This window comes from Odocoileus virginianus, chromosome 18 (assembly GCF_023699985.2).
Source record: "Odocoileus virginianus isolate 20LAN1187 ecotype Illinois chromosome 18, Ovbor_1.2, whole genome shotgun sequence".
Classification (NCBI taxonomy): domain Eukaryota; kingdom Metazoa; phylum Chordata; class Mammalia; order Artiodactyla; family Cervidae; genus Odocoileus; species Odocoileus virginianus.
The window spans coordinates 47,170,882-47,193,200 of record NC_069691.1 but is presented as its reverse complement, the minus strand read 5'-3'; the positions used below and the strand labels follow the sequence as shown (position 1 = coordinate 47,193,200).

The 22,319-nt window shown below is 39.8% G+C and overlaps 1 protein-coding gene across 2 annotated transcripts in view; it reads right to left on the bottom strand.

Annotated features, from left to right (window-relative positions):
* Positions 1-22,105, bottom strand: part of MTMR9 (myotubularin related protein 9) — a 56,076-nt gene extending 33,971 nt beyond the window's left edge. Inside the window, exons 1-4 of one of the 2 annotated variants that reach the window (XM_070480661.1) lie at positions 21,537-21,611; positions 20,841-20,940; positions 5,537-5,645; positions 1,335-1,460 (exon numbers count right to left, since the gene is read on the bottom strand). In XM_070480661.1, coding sequence (XP_070336762.1) covers positions 1,335-1,460; positions 5,537-5,645; positions 20,841-20,866 — 261 coding nt within the window. In that variant the 5' untranslated portion in view covers positions 20,867-20,940; positions 21,537-21,611. Of the gene's footprint in view, positions 1-1,334; positions 1,461-5,536; positions 5,646-20,840; positions 20,941-21,536 lie in introns of both variants that reach the window. The other variant, XM_070480660.1, reaches the window with a different exon arrangement.
* Between the last annotated feature and the right edge of the window lie 214 nt (positions 22,106-22,319).

Below are 22,319 nucleotides of genomic sequence, written 5' to 3'. Positions count from 1 at the left end.
CTGTGTGACGCTGCAAATCCTCCTGCGGCAAAGACTGCGAGCAGAAGCTGGACAATCGCACCAAGGGTGTCGTCAGTGCACAGGATTTCTGAACAGCACAGGAGACTGATCTGAACGTTGGCTTGCTGAATGTAGACTTAGAGTGATTCACTTATGGCACCAACTACAAGATGAATAATTTACACTGATATTTTTTGGATAACCAGGAAAATCATCCAGACATCTCCCTTCCTGATCGAATTCAGACTGCTGCTTTCCACCTAGGAAGTAACTACAGATTCCTCTAAGGTAGCCATCAGGTAGTAGTTAACTGATATGAAAGAAAAGCATCATGCATTTGAGAATGTTTGCTATGCAGTTTTTAATGTGATAAAGACTTTGAAAATAAATGTAAATACAGGTAGCTACCCACAAGCTACATAAAAATGCTTTATACACAAGAATACAAAATTCCCCTTCCTTTTTCACTTTGCTGCTATGGACGTCTTTGTGCTTTAAATTACATGGCACCTGGCCCCTACTTCTTGATCCTCTCAGGACCCATTTACAGAGGTATAGTAGAAAAAGTTAAAAAAAAATTTTTTTAACCATCTACTTATTGGACAACTCTAGGTTCTTTCTTAATGAGATACAGCCCATTTCTTTTTTCAGGTATCTGTACATTCTGGCTAGCCAAGAGTGAAGGGGAAGGTACTCTCAATCCAAGACACAAATATTTCTCTTTTGATTCAAGCAAAAAACCTTTGCAAGTAAAATCCCACTCAGAGATTGGTTCAAGATGGCACAGTGAGAGGACATGCACTCAGCTCCTCCTGAGAGGGCACTGATATCACAGTTATTGAACAACCATCAAGAGGAGAACGCTGGAATCCACCAAAACAGATACCCAAGTCCAAGGACACAGGAGAAGTACACCGGTATTAGTAACCAAAATCATGAAATCACAAAGACTATCCCACAGAAAGAAATCGATATACATTGTTTTCTAATGCTCTCCAGGGTCACAGTGAGTTCAACAGACTTTTGGGGGGATGGTTCAGAACCTAATTACCATATATAAAACTGCTTCTAGGGGACACTTTTATTAACCCCCAAATTAAAACAGGTCAGGACTATCTTTATGAAGATCTTAATGCTTTATCAGCAAATCTACTAGAAGGAAAATTACTGAAGCTGTAGCACTGAGAACAATGACGCAAATCTTTAAGTGGCAGAGGCTGCAGCACTTATAGTAACAGATACTTCTTTAACTTGTCAAAAGGAAGCGGTCATTTCCACCAGTAAAGTGCTGGGTTATTTCTCATTATCCATTAATTCTCTCAAAAGTTACTCACTGCTGAAGAGTAGAGTTCAAACTCTTGCTCAGGGAGGAAAGAATGCCAGCCATCTTCTACCACTTCAAACATGGGCCGGTAAAAGAAAGGGTACATCAGAGTGATGGAGTCCAGGGTAGATAACGCCTACGGGAAAAAAGAAGTAAAGAAAGAAAAAAGGAACGTGTCACAATTCCAAACATTTTCTATCTGCCAAACTGATATTCATCAAATATGGCCTAAAATGATGGACACCTCATTCATTTCTTTAACATTATATTTATCACTAGATACAATTATACCTTATTTTCAGCCTCTAACACAGTGTCTGGCACATAACACTCAATTAGCATTTGCTGAATGAACAAAAGAAGAAAACAATGTGCACACCTATTCTAGAAGAAAAATGAAAAAAACTTCTTCCAGATACCATGTAATAAGGCCTAAAGAAAAGGTCCAAATATTTCTGAGGATTAGAGAACAGGCTGCAGTTAACCAATAAGGCCTTGGCTCAAAATCCAGTTATTAACTACATAGGTAAATTACTTAAAACCAGAGTTTCTGAGCAATTGTAAAAAAGCTTAGTAGCCAAAGAGTCAGACTGCTAGACTCAAGTTCCAGATGCCAGCGCCAACAGTGGCATTACGTAATGCGGCCACTACATGCCTCAGCTGTCAATGGAGGAAATAACTTCACAGGGCGATGCCTAGGGTTGTTGAGGCATTAAGAGAATGTGTGTAGCAGGGCTAAAATAGTACCTGACACATAATAAACTCTAATTTCAGCTACCATATGCTCCACGTAGCCTCCATCAATGTGAAATTCCCTCCCTTCCTAGAGTGATCAGATGCTCTCATACCTGCATGCTACACTATCCCATTCTGAAACCGGGGCAGTAACTCCGTGGCCCCAAAGTGAGCCTGCAGGTCACCTGAGGTACAACGCCAAGGAACCCTGACTAGATGAGGGACTGAGAGACAGAATATCCCCTGTCACCTGGCAATTTCATCCTTCTGACAGGGGAGCTTTAGAAAGTATTTCTATGGCTAGAAAAACAAAGGCACAAAATCAGTTAGCACAATTCAAACTGCTGTAATTTTGGAGACACTCGGCTGGAGGGGTGCGAGGGGCCCAACATCAAGCTAACATTCCCAAGCTCTCAGAGTAAAGCTACCTCCTTCTAAGTCACAGAAAGATCAGGTCAGTAGAACCTTTATTTAATTTTTAAATTTTATTATTTTACTACTTAAAAATATTCTTTGCAATATTAAAATTTTTTTGGCTTTACTGCAGTACAAATTGATAAATAAAATGTAAAATATTTCTAACGTACAATGTGATGATTTGATACACAAACACATTGTAAAAGAGTTTCCCCCTTGAGTTAATTAACACATCCATCAACTTGCATATTTACTTTCTGTTGTTGCTTTTGAGAACATTTAAGTTCTGCTCTCTTGGCAAATTTCAGTTACATAATATAGTGTTATCAACTACAGTCTATGTTACACATTAGATTCTCAGGTCTTATAACTGAACATCTGTAACTTATACCAGACTCTCCCTATTTCACCCACCCCTAGCCCCAGGAAACCACTTTTCTACTCTCTGTTTCTATGTGTTTCCCTTTTTCATTTTTGAGATTCCACATATGAGTGATACCATGCAATATCTGTCTTTCTCTGTCTGGTTTATTTCAGTTAGCGCAATGCCCTCTAGTTTCATTCACTGTTTGTTCATGCCATTGTTCATGCAGTTGTTTCAACTGGCAGGATAGCTTTCTTTTTGATGGCTGAATAATATTCCATTGTGTGTGTGAGTGTGTGTATGCACACATGTGCACTCACTGTGTGTACAGTTTTCTGTATTCATCCATCATCAACACACACTTAGGTTTTTATATATTTTGAATATTATGAATAATGCTGCAATGAACATGGGAATACAGATATCTCTTTAAAACAATCATTTTGTTTCCTTCAGATATACACCTTGAAGTGGGATTGCTGGATCAATGAAAGATCCTTTTTTAATTTCTTGAGGAACCTCCATACTATATTAATAGTGATTGATACAATCATTATTTTAAATCCATGTTCACAAACATTCCAGCAGGCAATAAGCACTGACTTGTCATGATTACATTTCATGCAGCTAGAGACAGAACTTTTCCTTTAAACACATTAATGCTCAAAGAAATAAAGTCATTTCAAACCTAAAAGACAACCGAAACTACACAGAAAAAATGGTTCATCAGACTTCCTACAATAATTTAGAAAACTGAGCACTTGCCAATTATTCTTCTAATGAGATTCTACTTAGGGTAGCAGATTTTGAGTATATGAACTTTGATAATAAAGAATAGCTCAACTATGCTTTATAAGAATTCACTTATTACTACCAAATTATATCATGATATATGGAGGGACAGAGGAAAACTGGATGCCAGGAAAAGGCTAGAGGCCAAGTACACCATGTGTATGTACTATGCTGTGAAAACAATCAATAGAGCATTCATTTTCTAAGGTCAGATTACAAGAGTGGCTCAGAATCTGAGACTTCTTTTCAGCCAAAAGGGCTTCTCCATAATCAGTCAGTTTCTACAGAGTTTTACATAGTATTTAATATGTACAGCTAAATAAGCAACTGATTAGTGTCAAATGCTAACAAAGCTAAGTAAATGCCATCAGAGTGGGGTAATAGGCTTTTTTGCCCTGTTTCTTCACCACAGGCAATTTCACTAACATCCACTGGCTATCTTACAAGTTATAAAAGGGATAAGAAAAAAAAATTTGCATGGGTCAGTGAAAATCCAACCCCACAAGTGAAAAAAAAAATAACATGCTCAACCAAAGTGGGTGAGCGGCATTACCTGGCCCAAAGAGCAAGACAGCATTTCCTTTCAACAGCCTAGAAGGTACAGTGTGATTCTCACTCATGTCAACAAATTCAGCCAACTCAACATTCCTATGTTATTTCCAAATGATGAGTAACACAAAGAGTTCAGCTTATCTTCTCGTTTTCATAAGAAAAATTTAGCGAAAGCAGAAAGAAAAATACTACATGCCATTTTCTCAGTACCATAACAGTTCTTCTATTTCTGTTTTTGTTTAAAAGCCAAAGGAAATCCTAGTTACAGATTTAAGCCTTTCTGCCTCCTTTTAATAGTTAAGCCAATAGCAATTATTCTGCATACAAAGCCCATATTAGGCACTCAAAGACAGAAAGAAAAAAAAAACTCAATGTGTCTCTATAATTATCTAGAAAATACTATAAACATAAAGTTAACTGCTATAATTTAGTGGTAATGATTTAAAATAAAGCAATTTTTAAATTGAGTATATACCAAAATAGTTGGTTAAAGTGGGAAAGAAAATAGTGTGTCCCTTGGACTGTAAAGAGATCCAACCAGTCTATCCTGAAGAAGATCAGTCCTGGGTGTTCATTGAAGGACTGATGTTGAAGCTGAAACTCCAATACTTTGGCCACCTGATGCGAAGAGCTGACTCATTTGAAAAGACACTGATGCTGGGAAAGATTGAGGGCAGGAGGAGAAGGGGGAGACAGAGGATGAGATGGTTGGATGGCATCACCAACTCAATGGACATGGGTTTGGGTGGACTCCGGGAGTTGGTGATGGACAGGGAGGCCTGGGGTGCTGCGGTTCATGGGGTCGCAAAGAGTCAGACACGACTAAGCGACTGAACTAAACTGATTCAATTTAAACACTAAATTATCCAAGTAAAATTTCTATTATTTGTAATCTGGACATATGTTCAATATCATTTCTATAAATATAAAATGAACACATCCTATCTCAAGCAAACACGATGTATGGAAATTCAAATTTACTATAAACAAACAAAAGACTACAATCATTGGTGATAATTACTTGCTTTACAAAAGAAGTAAGATTTTCAAAGTCTCAACATTTATAAACACACAATGGAATATTATTCAGCCTTAAAAGGGAAGGAAATCCTGTCACATGCTACAACATAGATGAACCCAGAAGAATAAGTAACATTAATAACTGCTGTAAGTCAATAAAATCTTTTTACATTCCTGTAACAATAATTCAGGGTAAGGCTTTGCAGTCTTCCAGATTTGAGTCACAGAACATGACTCAAATGATATTTATCTAAAAAAGAAACATAAGAGTTACAGTGAATCAGAAAATAAAAGTTCCTTCTTTTATCACATTTTGTTTCCAAAACACTTACCTCAATGGAACTGGCTATATTCAAACATTCTTCCATTCCAGGAATATCCAACTGAATAATTCGAAAATCCTTACATTTTATGATGATGGTACCCAGTGGTCCCACAAATCTATAAAGAAATCATAAATTATGCTTAGGGACATATATACTCCCAACTCAAAAGTATATGATTATTTCTTCAAAAAGAGGTGGTTAGTCGTAATCACCAGCTATCCAGGCAGAGCTCCTTTTATTGTACTCACTTTATCGAGCTTCCCAGATAGTGTGTTTCTTAAAGATTGAATGTTTGTTGCAACTCTGTCCAGCAAGTCTATTGGCACCATTTTTCTAATAGCATTTGCTCACTTCATCTCTCTGCATCATATTTTGGTAATTGTTACAATATTCCAAGCCTTATTATTGTTGTTGCTATTTTGTTATACTTGTCATGGTGCTTTGTGGTCAGTGGTCTTTGATATTACTACTGTAACTGTTTCGGGGCACCAGTAACCATGCCCACATATGACAGCAAACTTAACTGATAAGTAAGTGTCTTCTGACTGCTACACCGACTGGCCGTTTCCCATCTCTCTCCCTCTCCTTAGGCCTCCCTATTTCCTTAGACACAACAATATTGAAATTAAGCCAATTAATAACTCTATAATGCCCTCTTAAGAGCTCAAATGCAAGGAAGAGTCACACATCTCACTTTGACATCAAAAGCTGAAAAAGATTAGGCTTAGTAAGGAAGCCATGTCAGTTGAAATAGGCCAAAAGTTAGGGCTCTTATGCCAACTAGTTAGCAAGTTGTGAATGCAAAGGAAAGTCCTTGAAGGAAATTAAAACTGTTACTCCAGTGAAAATAAGAATGATAAGAAAACAAAAAAAGTCTAAGTGCTGATAGAAAGTTTTAAGATCAATCAGCCATAACACTCCCTTAAGTCAAAGCCTAATCCAGAGCAAGGCCCTAATTCTAATTCTCTAAAGATGGAGGTAGGAAAGAAATCTATGAAAGAAAAGTCTGAAGCAAGCAGAGGTTTGTTCATGAGATTTAAGGAAAGAAGCTGTCTCCATCACATAAAAGGAAAGCAGCAAGTGCTGATGTAGAAGCAGCAGCAAGTTATCCAGACATGAAGGTGGCTGCATTAAACAACAGATTTTCCATGTAGACAAAACAGCCTAGGGCGTTCCTGGTGGCTCAGTGGTAAAGAATCCACCTGCCAATGCAGGAGACACGGATTCGATACCTGGTCCAGGAAGATCCCACACGCTGTGAAGCAACTAAGCCGATGCACCACAACTACTGACCCTGTGCTCGAGAGCTGGGGAGCCACGACTACTGCGCTCCCGTGCCACAACTACTGACGCTCGCGCACCCGAGAGCCTGTGCTCCACAGCAAGAGAAGCCAGCGCAATGAGAAGCCATGCACTGCAATGAAGAGAAGCCCCTGCTCGCCGCAGCCAGCAAGAAGACCCAGCACAGCCAAAAATACATAAAACTTTTTAAAAAAACAGCCTTATATTGGAAGAAGATGGCATCTAGGACTTTCACAGCTAGAAAGAAGTCAATGCCTGCCTTCAAAGATTTTAAGGGCAGGTATACTCTCCTCTGAGGGGATAATGTGAGTGGTGAATTAAAGCTGATGCCGATGTTCATTTACCATTTCCAAAGTCCTAGGGCCCTGAAAAATTATGTTACATCTACTCTGCCTGTGCTCTATAAATGGAACGACAAAGCCTGGATGATGGCACATCTTTCTACAACAAGGTTTACTGAAAATGTTAAGCTCACTGTTGAGATCCACTGTTCAGAAAGAAAGATTCTTTTCAAAACACTGCTACTCACTGACAAGGCACCTGGTCACCAACGATCTGATGGGAGACATACAATGACATACATGTTGTTTTCATGCCGGTTAACACAATGCCCATTCTGGAGACTGTGGATCCGACTTGATTTTCAAATCTTATTACTTAAGAAATATATTCCATTAGACTATAGCTGCCATACATAGTGATTCTTCTAATGGAATCGGGCAAAGTAAACTGAAAACCTCCGGAAAGGATTCACCATTCTAGATGCCAGTAAGAATATTCATGCTTCACAGGAAGAGGTCAAAATATTAATATTAACAGGAGTTTGGAAGAAGTTGATTCTAACCCTGATGGATGATGTTGAGGGGTTCAAGACTTCAGTGGAGGAAGTCACTGCAGATGTGGTGGAAATAGCAAGAGAAATAGAATTAGAAGTAGCATGTGAAGATGTGAATGAACTGCTGTAGTCTCATGATAAAACTTTAATGGATATGAAGTTGAACCACATGTTCAAGGAGTTGAACCAAGTGTTTTCTTGAAATGGAGTCTACCCGTGGTAAAGATTGTTGAAATGACAACAAGTAAATCTGAATATTACGTAAGCTTAGCTGATAAAGCACCAAGAAGGTTTGAGAAGACTGATTCCAATTTTGAGAAAAGTTCTACTGTGGGGAAAAATGCAATCAAACAGCACACTGCATGCTTCAGAGAGATTGTTCATGAAAGCAAAGTCAATCAATGTGGCAAACTTCACTTCTGTCTTATTTTAAGAAATTGTCAGAGCCACCTCAACCTTCAGCACCCACCACTCTGATCAGTCAGGGTTCATCAGCATTGAGGCAAGACCCTCCACTGGGAAAAAGGTTACAACTCACTGAAGGCTCAGATGATAACTGGCATTTTGTTTAGCAATAAAGTATTTTTAAATTAAAAAAAATTTCTTCAGATATAATGCTATTGCACAGTTAACAGACTACAGTATAGTATATCACAACTTTTATATGCATTGGGAAACCAAAAAATTCATATGATTTATTGAGGTAGTCTCCAGACTACCAGACGTGCAACACCTCTGCTGTGTGCCTATATTCAACTTCCTTCTCCCTTATTAGTTTAATGAAGGAAGAATCTCATGCCTATATCATTAAAATCTGAGCCATGAATTACTTAAAATACATATATTAAAATTTTTTAAATATATAAAGTCATTCACACTAGGCCAACTCATTTAGTGGAGATTATTAGAAGTCTTACTTCAAAGAATAAGAAAAATAAATCTGTAGTTGATGTATTAAGTGTTTGTATAGAGATATTTCTGAAGCATAGGAAAAACTGTTCATTTCAGATTTTACTTCCTTCCAAATTTGCAACAGTTGATTTGAAAAATAAGTGTCTTTTTCCCACCAGCCTTTAAAACCTATTAACTTGCAATATCTATTCTAAGTCAAGGAAAACTTCAGAGTAAAGGCCATATCTAATCATAAATTTTGTTACCAGTAAGTTTTGAATAAATTTGTTTTACCTTAGTTCGGATTTTTGTCTTCCTTTTCCTGTTGTTTTCTTTTGTCTACACTTGTTGATAGTTCTGATTTCCCTTTCGCTTTGCCACCAACTGCCCCAATTCTTTCGCATTAATACTTGTGAATATTCCCTAAACTACGACTTCGTATACTGATCCAGAACTGGCAATTTTATTTATACTGTGCCTCGTTTAGGAAGAAGACTCCTATAGCTACTCGTCCTGAATTCTGTAAATACCCCTATGCCCAACATCACTGCATTGTGAATTTGGATAAACGAAAATTATCAACATGGGTCAAATCCTAGCAAAGAAAATTCCATCGGAGATCCACAACTGATCAACAAAGTGGAATGCCTCTTATAAAGTATATTTTAAAAATTCATATTCTTGTCACTTCTACTTCTGGCAAAGTTTGAATTCAGGGACCATATTTACCCTACTACCTGAAACAACTAACATAAGGAGGCAAAATATAAGGAAGAACCATTTTCAAGACGCTGAACATCAAACAACAATTTTTAAGACATCAAACAAAGATCTCTGGGAGATGAGAAACAAGATGAGTCTGATGATTGTCCCAATGTACTGTTTTGAGATTTTCCAAGTTATAGTGAAGGGGGAGAAGAATTGGGTGGGGCTGATAGTCTGAGAAGACCATATATATTAGGAAAGAAGGAAATTAATGAAGAAAATTTGGGTCTCAAATTAGTGACCTCAGATTCCACTATACTAGAAATATACCAGCAAGTTGAATCCAAAGCAGAAAATATTGAATAACAACGATAAGAGAGGAAAAAATTAATAAAAAAAGAGACAAGAGACCACCAGAATACAGAAAGCCCACTCCAGACACAGCAATCTAAACAAGATGAAAAGGCAGAGAAATACCCAACAGGTAAAGGAACATGAAAAATGCCCACCAAGTCGAACAAAAGAGGAGGAGATAGGGAATCTACCTGAAAAAGGATTTAGAATAATGATAATAAAAATGATCCAAAATCTTGAAAACAAAATGGAGTTACAAATAAAGAGCCTGGAGACAAAGATTGAGAAGATGCAAGAAATGTTTAACAAGGACCTAGAAGAAATAAAAAAGAGTCAATTAAAAATGAATAATGCAATAAATGAGATCAAAAACACTCTGGAGGGAACCATGAGTAGAATAATGGAGACAGAAGATAGGATAAGTGAGGTAGAAGATAAAATGGTGGAAATAAATGAAGCAGAGAGGAAAAAAGAATCAAAAGAAATGAGGACAACCTCAGGGACCTCTGGGACAATGTGAAACACCCCAACATTCGAATCATAGGAGTCCCAGAAGAAGACAAAAAGAAAGGCCATGAGAAGTTACTCGAGGAGATAATAGCTGAAAACTTCCCTAAAATGGGGAAGGAAATAGCCACCCAAGTCCAAGAAACCCAGAGAGTCCCAAACAGGATAAACCCAAGGCAAAACACCCCAAGACACATATTAATCAAATTAACAAAGATCAAACACAAAGAACAAATATTAAAAGCAGCAAGGGAGAAACAACAAATAACACACAAAGGGATTCCCATAAGGATAACAGCTGATCTATCAACAGAAACCCTTCAGGCCAGAAGGGAATGGCAGGACATGCTTCAAGTAATGAAAGAATAACCTACAACCTAGATTACTGTACCCAGCAAGGATCTCATTCAGATATGAAGGAGAACTCAAAAGCTTTACAGACAAGCAAAAGCTGAGAGAATTCAGCACCACCAAACCAGCTCTTCAACAAATGCTAAAGGATCTTCTCTAGACAGGAAACACAGAAAGGTTGTATAAATGTGAACCCCAAACAACAAAGTAAATGGCAACGGGACCATACCTATCAATAATTACCTTAAATGTAAATGGGTTGAATGCCCCAACCAAAAAGGCTGGCTGAATGGATACAGAAGCAAGACCCCTATATATGCTGTCTACAAGAGACCCACCTCAAAACAAGGGACACATACAGACTAAAAGTGAAGGGGTGGAAAAAAATATTTCACGCAAACAGAGAACAAAAGAAAGCAGGAGTCACAATACTCATATCAGACAAAATAGACTTTCAAATAAAGGCTGTGAAAAGAGACAAAGAAGGACACTACATAATGATCAAAGGATCAATCCAAGAAGATGATAAAACAATTATAAATATATATGCATCCAACATAGGAGCACCGCAATATGTAAGGCAAAGGCTAACGAGTATGAAAGAGGAAATTAATAGTAACACAATAATAGTGGGAGACTTTAATACCCCACTCACAACTATGGATAGATCAACTAAACAGAAAATTAACAAGAAAACACAAACTTTAAAGGACACAATGGACCAGCTAGACCTAATTGACATCTATAGGACGTTTCACCCCACAACAATCAACTTCACCTTTTTCTCAAGTGCACACGGAACCTTCTCCAGAATAGATCACATCCTGGGCCATAAATCTAGTCTTGCTAAATTCAAAAAAACTGAAATCATTCCAGTCATCTTTTCTGACCACAGTGCAGTAAGATTAGATCTCAATTACAAGAAAAAAATTATTAAAAATTCAAACATATGGAGGCTAAACAACACGCTTCTGAATAACCAACAAATCATAGAAGAAATCAAAAAAGAAATCAAAATATGCATAGAAATGAATGAAAATGAAAACACAACAACCCAAAACCTATGGGACACTGTAAAAGCAGTGCTAAGGGGAAGATTCATAGCATTACAGGCCTACCTCAAGAAACAAGAAAAAAGTCAAATAAATAACCTAACTCTACACTCTTCTCTAACACACTCTAGAGAAGGAAGAAATGAAGAACCCCAGGGTTAGTAGAAGGAAAGAAATCTTAAAAATTAGGGCAGAAATAAATGCAAAAGAACTAAAGAGACCATAGCAAAAATCAACAAAGCTAAAAGCTGGTTTTTTGAAAAAAAATAAACAAAATTAACAAACCATTAGCAAGACTCATTAAGAAACAAAGGGAGAAGAACCAAATTAACAAAATTAGAAATGAAAATGGAGAGATCACAACAGACAACACTGAAACACAAAGGATCATAAGAGACTACAACCAGCAGCTCTATGCCAATAAAATGGACAACTTGGAAGAAATGGACAAGTTCTTAGAGAAGTATAACTTTCCAAAACTGAACCAGGAAGAAATAGAAGATCTTAACAAGCCCATCACAAGCAAGGAAATCGAAACTGTAATCAGAAATCTTCCAGCAAACAAAAGCCCAGGACCAGATGGCTTCACAGCTGAATTCTACCAAAAATTCAGAGAAGAGCTAACACCTATCTTACTCAAACTCTTCCAGAAAATTGCAGAAGGTAAACTTCCAAACTCATTCTATGAGGCCACCATCACCCTAATTCCAAAACCAGACAAAGGTGCCACAAAAAAAGAAAACTACAGGCCAATATCACTGATGAACATAGATGCAAAAATCCTTAACAAAATTCTAGCAAACAGAATCCAACAACATATTAAAAAAATCATACACCATGACCAAGTGGGCTTTATCCCAGGAATGCAAGGATTCTTTAATATCCACAAATCAATCAATGTAATACACCACATTAACAAATTGAAAGATAAAAACCATATGATTATCTCAATAGATGCAGAAAAAGCCTTTGACAAAATTCAACATCCATTTATGATTAAAACTCTCCAGAAAGCAGGAATAGAAGGAACATACCTCAACATAATAAAAGCTATATATGACAAACCCACAGCAAGGATTACCCTCAATGGTGAAAAATTGAAAGCATTTCCCCTAAAATCAGGAACAAGACAAGGGTGCCCACTCTCACCACTACTATTCAACATAGTTTTGAAGTGTTGGCCACAGCAATTAGGGCAGAAAAAGAAGTAAAAGGAATCCAGATAGGAAGAGAAGAAGTGAAACTCTCTCTCTTTGCAGATGACATGATCCTCTACATAGAAAACCCTAAAGACTCTACCAGAAAATTACTAGAGCTAATCAACGAATATAGTAAAGTTGCAGGATATAAAATTAACACACAGAAATCTCTTGCATTCCTATACACTAACAATGAGAAAACAGAAAGAGAAATTAAGGAAACAATACCATTCATCATTGCAACAAAAAGAATAAAATACTTAGGAGTATATCTACCTAAAGAAAAAAAAAGACTTATACATAGAAAACTATAAATCACTGGTGAAAGAAATCAAAGAGGACACAAACAGATGGAGAAATATACCGTGTTCATGGATTGGAAGAATCAATATTGTCAAAATGGCTATACTACCCAAAGCAATCTATAGATTCAATGCAATCCCTATCAAGCTACCTACGATATTTTTCACAGAACTAGAACAAATAATTTCACAATTTGTATGGAAATACAAAAAAACCTGGAATAGCCAAAGTAATCTTGAGAAAGAAGAATGGAACTGGAGGAATCAACCTGCCTGACTTCAGACTATACTACAAAGCCACAGTCATCAAGACAGTATGGTACTGGCACAAAGACAGAAATATAGATCAATGGAACAGAATAGAAAGCCCAGAGATAAATCCATGAACCTATGGTCACCTTATCTTCGACAAAGGAGGCAAGGATATACAATGGAAAAAAGACAACCTCTTTAACAAGTGGTGCTGGGAAAACTGGTCAACCACCTGTAAAAGAATGAAACTAGAACATTTTCTAACACCATACACAAAAATAAACTCAAAATGGATTAAAGATCTAAATGGAAGACCAGAAAGTATAAAACTCCTGGAGGAGAACATAGGCAAAACACTCTCCGACATAAATCACAGCAAGATTCCCTTGACCCACACCTTCTAGAGTAACAAAAATAAATATAAACAAATAGGATATAATTAAACTTAAAAGTTTTTGCACAGCAAAGGAAACCATAAACAAGACAAAAAGACAATTCTCAGAATGGGAGAAAATAACTGCAAACAAAGCAACTGACAAAGGCTTAATCCCCAAAATATACAAGCACCTTATAAGGCTCAGTTTCAAAAAAACAACCCAATAAAAACATGGGCAAAAAATTTAAACAGATGTCTCTTCAAAGAAGACATACAGATGGCCAACAAACACATGAAATGATGCTCAACATCACTCGGTATTAGAAAAAAGCAAATCAAAACTGTAACGACACACACCAGTGAGACTGGCCATTATCAAAAAATCTACTAACCATAAATGGAGAGGATGTGGATGCCCTGTTGATGGGAATGTAAACTAATAAAACCACTATGGAAAACAGTATGGAGGTTCTTTAAGAAACTAGGAATAAAACTACCATATGACCCAGCAATCCCACTACTGGGCATATACCCTGAGAAAATCATAATTCAAAAAAAACACACATACCCCAATGTTCACTGCAGCATTATGTGCAATAGCCTGGACACCAAGAGATCAATGAACAAAGAAAATGTGTACATATATGCAATGGAATATTATTCAGCCATAAAAAGGAATGAAACTGGGTCATTTGTAGTGATGTGGATGAACCTAGAGTCTGTCATACTAAGTGAAGTTAAGTCAGAAAAGAGAAAAACAAATATTGCATATTAATGCATATATATAGAATCTAGAAAAATGGTACCTATTCGCAGGGCAGAAATAGAGATGCTGACGTAGAGACTGACTTTTTGGACACAGCAGGGGGAAAGAGGGTGGGACAAACGAGAGTACAGCTGACACGATCACCACCAGGGTGAAAGGGACAGCTAGCAGAAAGCTGCTGAATAACACAAGGAGCTCAGCGTGGTGCTCTGCCAGGACCCAGAGGGGGAGGATGGGGGTGGGAGGGACTCAAGAGGTCGGGGACATACAGATGCTTATAGCGGATTTATGTTGTTCTTCAGCAGTAATTAACACAACACTGTAAAGCAATTACGCTCCAATTAAAAACTCAAATTGTGAAAATTAATACATTTTTAAATAACCAACAGAGCAAAGAACAAATCACAAGGGAAATTATAAAGTACAGACAGAAATGTGAAAACAAAAACACAATATTACGAAACTTATGGGGCGCAGCCAAAGCTTTATATATTACATATACATATATGCATAAAACCACTTGATGTATGAAAAATCAGTCAAGGATAGGTTGTTAGATGATGGTTTTAGGAAAACTGACTTGCTGTATGGAGAAAAAAACAAGGTTGGATTCTTATCACACTTGAATGTAGAATCCAAATGGATTAAAGATCTAAAAATGAAGGGTAAAACTATAAAGATAATGTGGAAGAAAATCTAGGAGAATATCCTAGTAATCCTGAAATAAAGAAGGACTTAAGTAACACTTAAAAAGCACAAACCACAAAGTATTGATAAATTCTGCATTAAAATCAAAGACTTCTCTCTAACAAAGGGCACCACCCAAGAGTCAACAAATGGGTGAGATATATGGAGAAGATATGTGTAATGTCTAAGTGAAAAATTAATATCTACAGAATCTATAAGGAACTGGCCAGAAAAAAAAGAAAAGAAAAACCCAGTTTTTAAAAGTGGGCCCCAGAAATTCACAGGCAATCCACAGAAAGGCAAAAAAAATTTTAATGATTTGCTAACAAATCATTGCCCTTCTACAATCTATTTTCTGCCAGGAACCAGAATCACCTTCTAGAAGTCTATCAACTGCTACATTTTCATGCTTTCAGCTCTCCAAGGCTCCCCATGAAAACCATCACAGTGGGCATATCCGGTCCTGCACAATTTGGCCACTGCTGACCCCGCCAACCACAGTCTCTGCAGTCTCCCAATCCCCCTCCTGCCACACCGGCCTTTCTTCTTCCTCCTACATGCCAGCCATGCTCCTGCCTCAAGTCTCTGCATTCACACTCTACTAAGAAATACTTAAAGACAACCTCTTTAACAAGTGGTGCTGGGAAAACTGGTCAACCACCTGTAAAAGAATGAAACTAGAACACTTTCTAACACCATACACAAAAATAAACTCAAAATGGATTAAAGATCTAAATGTTAAGACCAGAAACTATAAAACTCCTAGGGGAGAACATAGGCAAAACACTCTCCGACATAAATCACAGCAGGATCCTCTATGACCCACATCCCAGAATATTAGAAACAAAAGCAAAAATAAACAAATGGGACCTAATAAAACTTAAAAGCTTTTGCACAACAAAGGAAACTATAAGCAAGGTGAAAAGACAGCCCTCAGATTGGGAGAAAATAGTAGCAAACGAAGCAACAGACAAAGGATTAATCTCAAAAATACACAAGCAACTCCTCCAGCTCAACTCCAGAAAAATAAATGACCCAATCAAAAAATGGGCCAAAGAACTCAACAGACATTTCTCCAAGGAAGACATACAGATGGCAAAAAAACACATGAAAAGATGCTCAACATCACTCATTATCAGAGAAATGCAAATCAAAACCACAATGAGGTACCATTACACGCCAGTCAGGATGGCTGCTATCCAAAAGTCTACAAGCAGTAAATGCTGGAGAGGGTGTGGAGAAAAGGGAACCCTCTTACACTGTTGGTGGGAATGCAAACTAGTACAGCCGCTATGGAAAACAGTGTGGAGATTTCTTAAAAAGCTGGAAATAGAACTGCCATATGACCCAGCAATCCCACTTCTGGGCATACACACCGAGGAAACCAGATCTGAAAGAGACACGTGCACCCCAATGTTCATCGCAGCACTGTTTATAATAGCCAGGACATGTAAGCAACCTAGATGCCCATCAGCAGACGAATGGATGAGGAAGCTGTGGTACATATACACCATGGAATATTACTCAGCCATTAAAAAGAATTCATTTGAATCAGTTCTAATGAGATGGATGAAACTGGAGCCCATTATACAGAGTGAAGTAAGCCAGAAAGATAAAGACCATTACAGTATACTAACACATATATATGGAATTTAGAAAGATGGTAACAATAACCCTATATGCGAAACAGAAAAAGAGACTCAGATGTATAGAACAGACTGTGGACTCTGTGGGAGAAGGCAAGGGTGGGATGTTTCAAGAGAACAGCATCAAAACATGTATATTATCTAGGGTGAAACAGATCACCAGCCCAGGTTGGATGCATGAGACAAGTGCTCGGGCCTGGTGCACTGGGAAGACCCAGAGGGATGGGATGGGGAGGGAGGCAGGAGGGGGGACTGGGATGGGGAACACATGTAAATCCACGGCTGATTCATGTCAATGTATGGCAAAAACCACTACAATACTGTAAAGTAATTAGCCTCCAACTAATAAAAATAAATGGAATAAAAAGAAAAAAAAAGAATCATGCTGGGAGGGCAAAGTGGAACAGGCATTTTGGAGAGCTATCTGGCATTCTCTGTGAGGTGACTGCGCATCTGCGTTCTGGCTGAGCCCACCCTAGGCACAGTCTCAGAGAAACTCAGCTGAAGACGCTAAAGGGACTTGAGTGAGGACGTTTACCAGAGCTGTTAAGATTAACACATATATATGGACTTTAGAAAGATGGTAATGATAACCCTATATGCAAAACAGAAAAAGAGACTCAGATATATAGAACAGACTTGTGGACTCTGGGAGAAGGCAAGGGTGGGATGTTTCAAGAGAACAGCATTGAAACATGTATATTATCTAGGGTGAAACAGATCACCAGCCCAGATTGGGTGCATGAGACAGGTGCTCGGGCCTGGTGCACTGGGAAGACCCAGAAGGATCGGGTGGAGAGGGAGGTGGGAGGGGGGACTGGGGTGGGGAATACATGTAAATCTATGGCTGATTCATTTCAATGTATGACAAAAACCACTGTAATGATGTAAAGTAATTAGCCTATTAAAAAAAAAAAAGAAAAAAAAATAAAATTAAAAAAAAAAAAAAAAGATTGTAGGGAGCTGGAGATCATCCAGAGGGTGAGATAAGTAAAGCAGTGTAGGCACTCTGGATGGCGGGCTACATCCACGGGGTCACAAACAGTCAGACACAACTGAGCGACTAAGCCCAGTGCAGCACAGGCACTTTGGAACTTAACGCTGCAGTCAGAAGCAGTGAGACAGATGTACACACAGCAACATGAAGAGAGCCTGGAAAAAGAGCGCCGAGTTAGAATGCTGAGAAACAGAACGAGCTCTACGACATAACCCTGCTCCGGTAAATTAAACTCACACGCGCACATGCGTGCACACCTACACGCAACAGTGCTCGACAGTTGACAGTGACGTACATACATCTGAGGACAAGTTGCGACACTTGACATAGTTGCCTGTAGTGCTTGAGGACAAAGTGGAAAGAGAGAAAATTAGGGCTGAAGAACACTAAAAAAAACAAAAGACTTTGTAATGAACCAATCATGAAAATGATGAGTCATCAACCAAGTAGGAGTAACTCAACTTTCTACCATAAAAATAAAAAGTAAGTATAATTGTAAAACTTGTGTACAACCTCGCCTGCGGAAGGGATTAAATAAAATTCTGTGTGCACTGTACACGGACACATTCAAGCATGTCAAAGATTCAAATGTAAGCTAATACTGGACATGAGAGGGCCTTTCTTCCTCACGTGGAAGCACTGAGGTTCGAGGAGGCTCAGCAGTTCGCCCAAGGACACCTAACTACCGAGAGGCAGGATGAAGGGGTCAGTTTCACTCCTGCTCTTCCTCTCACAGCCCATTCACAAATTCACAGCAGCTAAACCTTCGAAATACACCCAGGACTTCCCTGCTGGTTCAGTGGTTAAGAAGCGGCCTTCCACTGCAGGGGACACGGTTTCCATACCTGGTCTGGGGAGATTCCAAGCGCCCCAGAGCAACGAAGCCTAAGCACTGCAACTACTGAAGCCCGTGTGCCCCACCGCACATGCTCCGCAACAGGGGCCGCCATGGGGAAGCCAGGGCACCGCACCCAAGAGTAGCCCAGGGGCAACAATGAAGACCCAGTACAGCCCAAAGTTAATACATTCATTCAAGTGCCCCTCAAACCTGACCACTGTTGACCACACTACTTCTGCGTCCACTCCTAAGTCACTGCCATCTCTTCCCTGAACTACCCAACAGTCCACCTGGGTCTTCTGCTTACACTCTTGCCCTTCTACCACCCATTTTCTGCCAATGACCAGAATCATCTTCAAGAAGTCTATCAACTGCTACACTATCATGCTTTCAGCTCTCCAAGGCCTCCCATGAAAACCATCACAGTGGCGTCTCAGGCCCTCCATGACCTGGCCACTGCTGGCCCCTCCAACCACAGTTTCCGTGGCCTCCCGGTGCCCCGGCCCCTACCCCGTGCTCAAGGCCCTCCTGCCACACTGGCCTTTGTTCTTCCTCCCACTCGCCAGGCAGGCTCTTGTCTCAAGTCTCTGCATTCGCATTCCCTTGGGCTGGAGCTTGGCCGCAGTGCTCCTTCCTCCGATATTCAGGGCAGGCTTCCTCCCTTCATTAATTCAAAAGTCACTTGTCCTCTCAAACATTCCTTCTAAACACACTGCCTCCAGGCATTCTTCATCCTCACATCTCCCTTTTTTTCCTTCCTGGCACTTATTAGCTGATACTGTTACATATTTATTTGTTGATTTATTTGAATGTCCATCTCCTCCCCAGTATATAAGCTCCTCATCTGTCTCAGTCCCACTGCATGTCCACAGCCCAGGTAGTGCTCACCATACAGAAGACACAAGGAAGTAACTCTTTTCTGAAAGCAACAACTTAACAAACTCAGATCTTACCACCTAGCTTACCTGGTTCCATTACATCATGCTGCTTCCCAGGTAAAAGCGTGTACAATCTGTCATTTTTCTACTAACAGATTAAAAGGTCCTATCTTAAACATTCATTTAAGCCCAACCAGGCCCACCATGTGCTAAGTTCTAGGTAAATATGAAATGACAAACAGAAAACAAACCACAGAAAGAGATAAAAAAGAAAGAAAAGAGTTGATGGCATGGAGAAACGCTTATTTGTATTCTGTGTCACCACTCTCCACTCAGTGGTTAAGTCTTTTATTTCCTAAGGGCCTATCTGCCCAAGTCACAGATAGGAGCTTTGAAGGAGATAAAAATTAACCAAATTCCTGCCCTGGCTTCAAGGAGCTAACACATACGTAACTATCAAAACACAAATTTTAACAAATACTTATGAAAGACATAAAAAGAGCTATAGGATTTCAAGGGGAGGGGAATTACTTCTAGTTGTGTGAAAGGGATGGCAGATTGAAATGATTAAACTGAATATTGATAAGATGAGCAATGGCTGGATGATAGCCTATAAACCTCCTGCAAGGCAAGAGCTATATTTTATTCATCATGCTGTCTTTAATGTTTCACAAAATGTCGGAAACATAAGGCATTCAGTGAATGTTTGACAAATTTGGGAGGAGCAAGCATTCCCGGCAGAAGGAAGAGCGTCAGTAAAATACGTGAGAGAATGCAGGGCATGGATGAACCAAAATGAAAAGTGAGGACTGACTGGGAAAAAGGGTTCAGGAAAAAGAATGGCAAAAACTGAACAGGGAAAAGTAGATTTGGGCCAGAACAAGGATTGCCATACACGACAGACTAAGGGGTTTTCCCTGGTGGCTGAGCTATAAAGAATCTGCCTAGAATGCAGGAGATGAGGGCTCCATCCCGTGGTCTTGAAGATCCCAGAAGGAAATGGCAATCCACTCCAGTATTCTTGCCTGAGAAATCTCATGGACAGAGGAGCCTGGTGGGCTACAGTCCATGGGGTTTAAAGAGTCAGACTTGATTGAGTGACTGAATCACCACCACCACCAAGGCAAAAAGGGAACACTGCAAACTTTTACACAGGAGAGGTTGATCTCAGGAGTCAAACAGGAGTCTGCTGCTTGAAAATAAATCTATCATCACTTCACTCATACTGTTTAACTTTTCCTATTAGAAATAATTTTCTTTTAAGGCATAACCACTTTGGGAATCTTCTTCACCTCCAAATTCTCCTGAGAGGTAACCAAAAAAACTATTGTCATTCATTTACACTTTAGTGTAAGCTGGATGACCAACTTACCTTCTGGCTAAAGTACACAAAACCATTGGGGAAATGGTAATTTTGACTACAGATGAACGATAACTTTTAGCCTCTTGAGACACTACCCTGGAAAGAGAGCCTGGGGTGCAAAAAAAAAAAAGTCAATGAATTAATCTTTGTTTAAGAGCCTATTCTGTTCTTTGCAAAAGCACAGGAAAGTAAAGAAAATAAAACACATACTAATCTTCCAAAATGGGAAGTCTTAAATTGATGATCTAGAAGGTAAGAAACAAAGAGAAATATGATAAACTGAACATTTCGGGGAGGAGGGGAGAAGGGTTTGTGGAATTCAGACACTAAGTTGCAAGACTTTGTAATCACATTCACTCACAACTTTATGAACTATGATGGAAAATTAACATTCAAGGAATATGATGGTGCAAGGAAAAGAAATTTAAAATGAAAACGTTAGAAATCCATCCAAACAGTGTTATGTACCAAAAATGATAATCACAGTAACAACCACACGGTAACCCAATCAGACTGAACGGAAACCCGGTATCTCAACTGGATGGTTTCAGCTTTCTAAAACGCAAATCCTTAGTCTAGGCCACAGCGAGGGTCGTTCTGCTGAGTGGTTGGGCGAGGGGACACAAGGAAAACGCTAGGACGGGTTTCCGCAGACAAGCATCAGAGTTGCGCGCACAGCAGGGGATGGATGGGACCAGCACTCACCGCTTGTCGATGGCGTCGATGTTTGAATGGAGAAGCCACAGCTCCTCTGTGCTGTCCTGCCGGGAGGAGAGGATCAGGTGGTGGCCAGTCAGACACAAGGTCCCCTCGACGGCCGGATAGAAAGGTCGGTGCAGCACCACATTATCTACCCGAGGGGTCTTGATTAGCTCGGCAAACTCCATGTTCTCCAGCGGCCGGAGCCAGGGGACTGCGGAGTCCCAGAGGTGCAAAACGGTCCCACCGCTCCTGGGCTGAAGGCGCCGATCCCGCGCCCAGCAGACAGCAGGGGCGGGACAAGGGCTGCGAGGCCGCGCCCCGAGCCAGGCTGGGGTGGGCGCGGCGAGGCCTCTGGCCACTGTCACTGGCCCGGGGAAGGCCCGGGCTGGGCCAGGCTGGGCACCTCTCCCGCACCTCTAAGTAACCTCAGGCCCAGGACTTGGGCAAAAAGAACGCTCTCTGACAAGCCCAGCCGCTGCCGCCTCCACCTTGAGATCTGGCTTCGGGTAGCCAGGCTGAGAGAAGGAGGAGGCCGACCCAGGGCCACTTTCCAAGTCGAAGACGCTAAGGACTGCTGGCGGAAGTAGCTACTCACAGCGGGAACTTAAAGCAACTCCGGGCGGAAGTGATGGACTGAAAACAGGAAATACGGGCCAGTCCGGCCCAGAAATTAGTCCCCACCTAGGTGCGAAGAGAATGTCTCCGGAAGCACAGCAGGAGTCGAAGATTTGTGTTCCTAGCAGAAAAAGCTCTGCCTTCAAGCCCACTGCTGCGCCCGCTACTCCT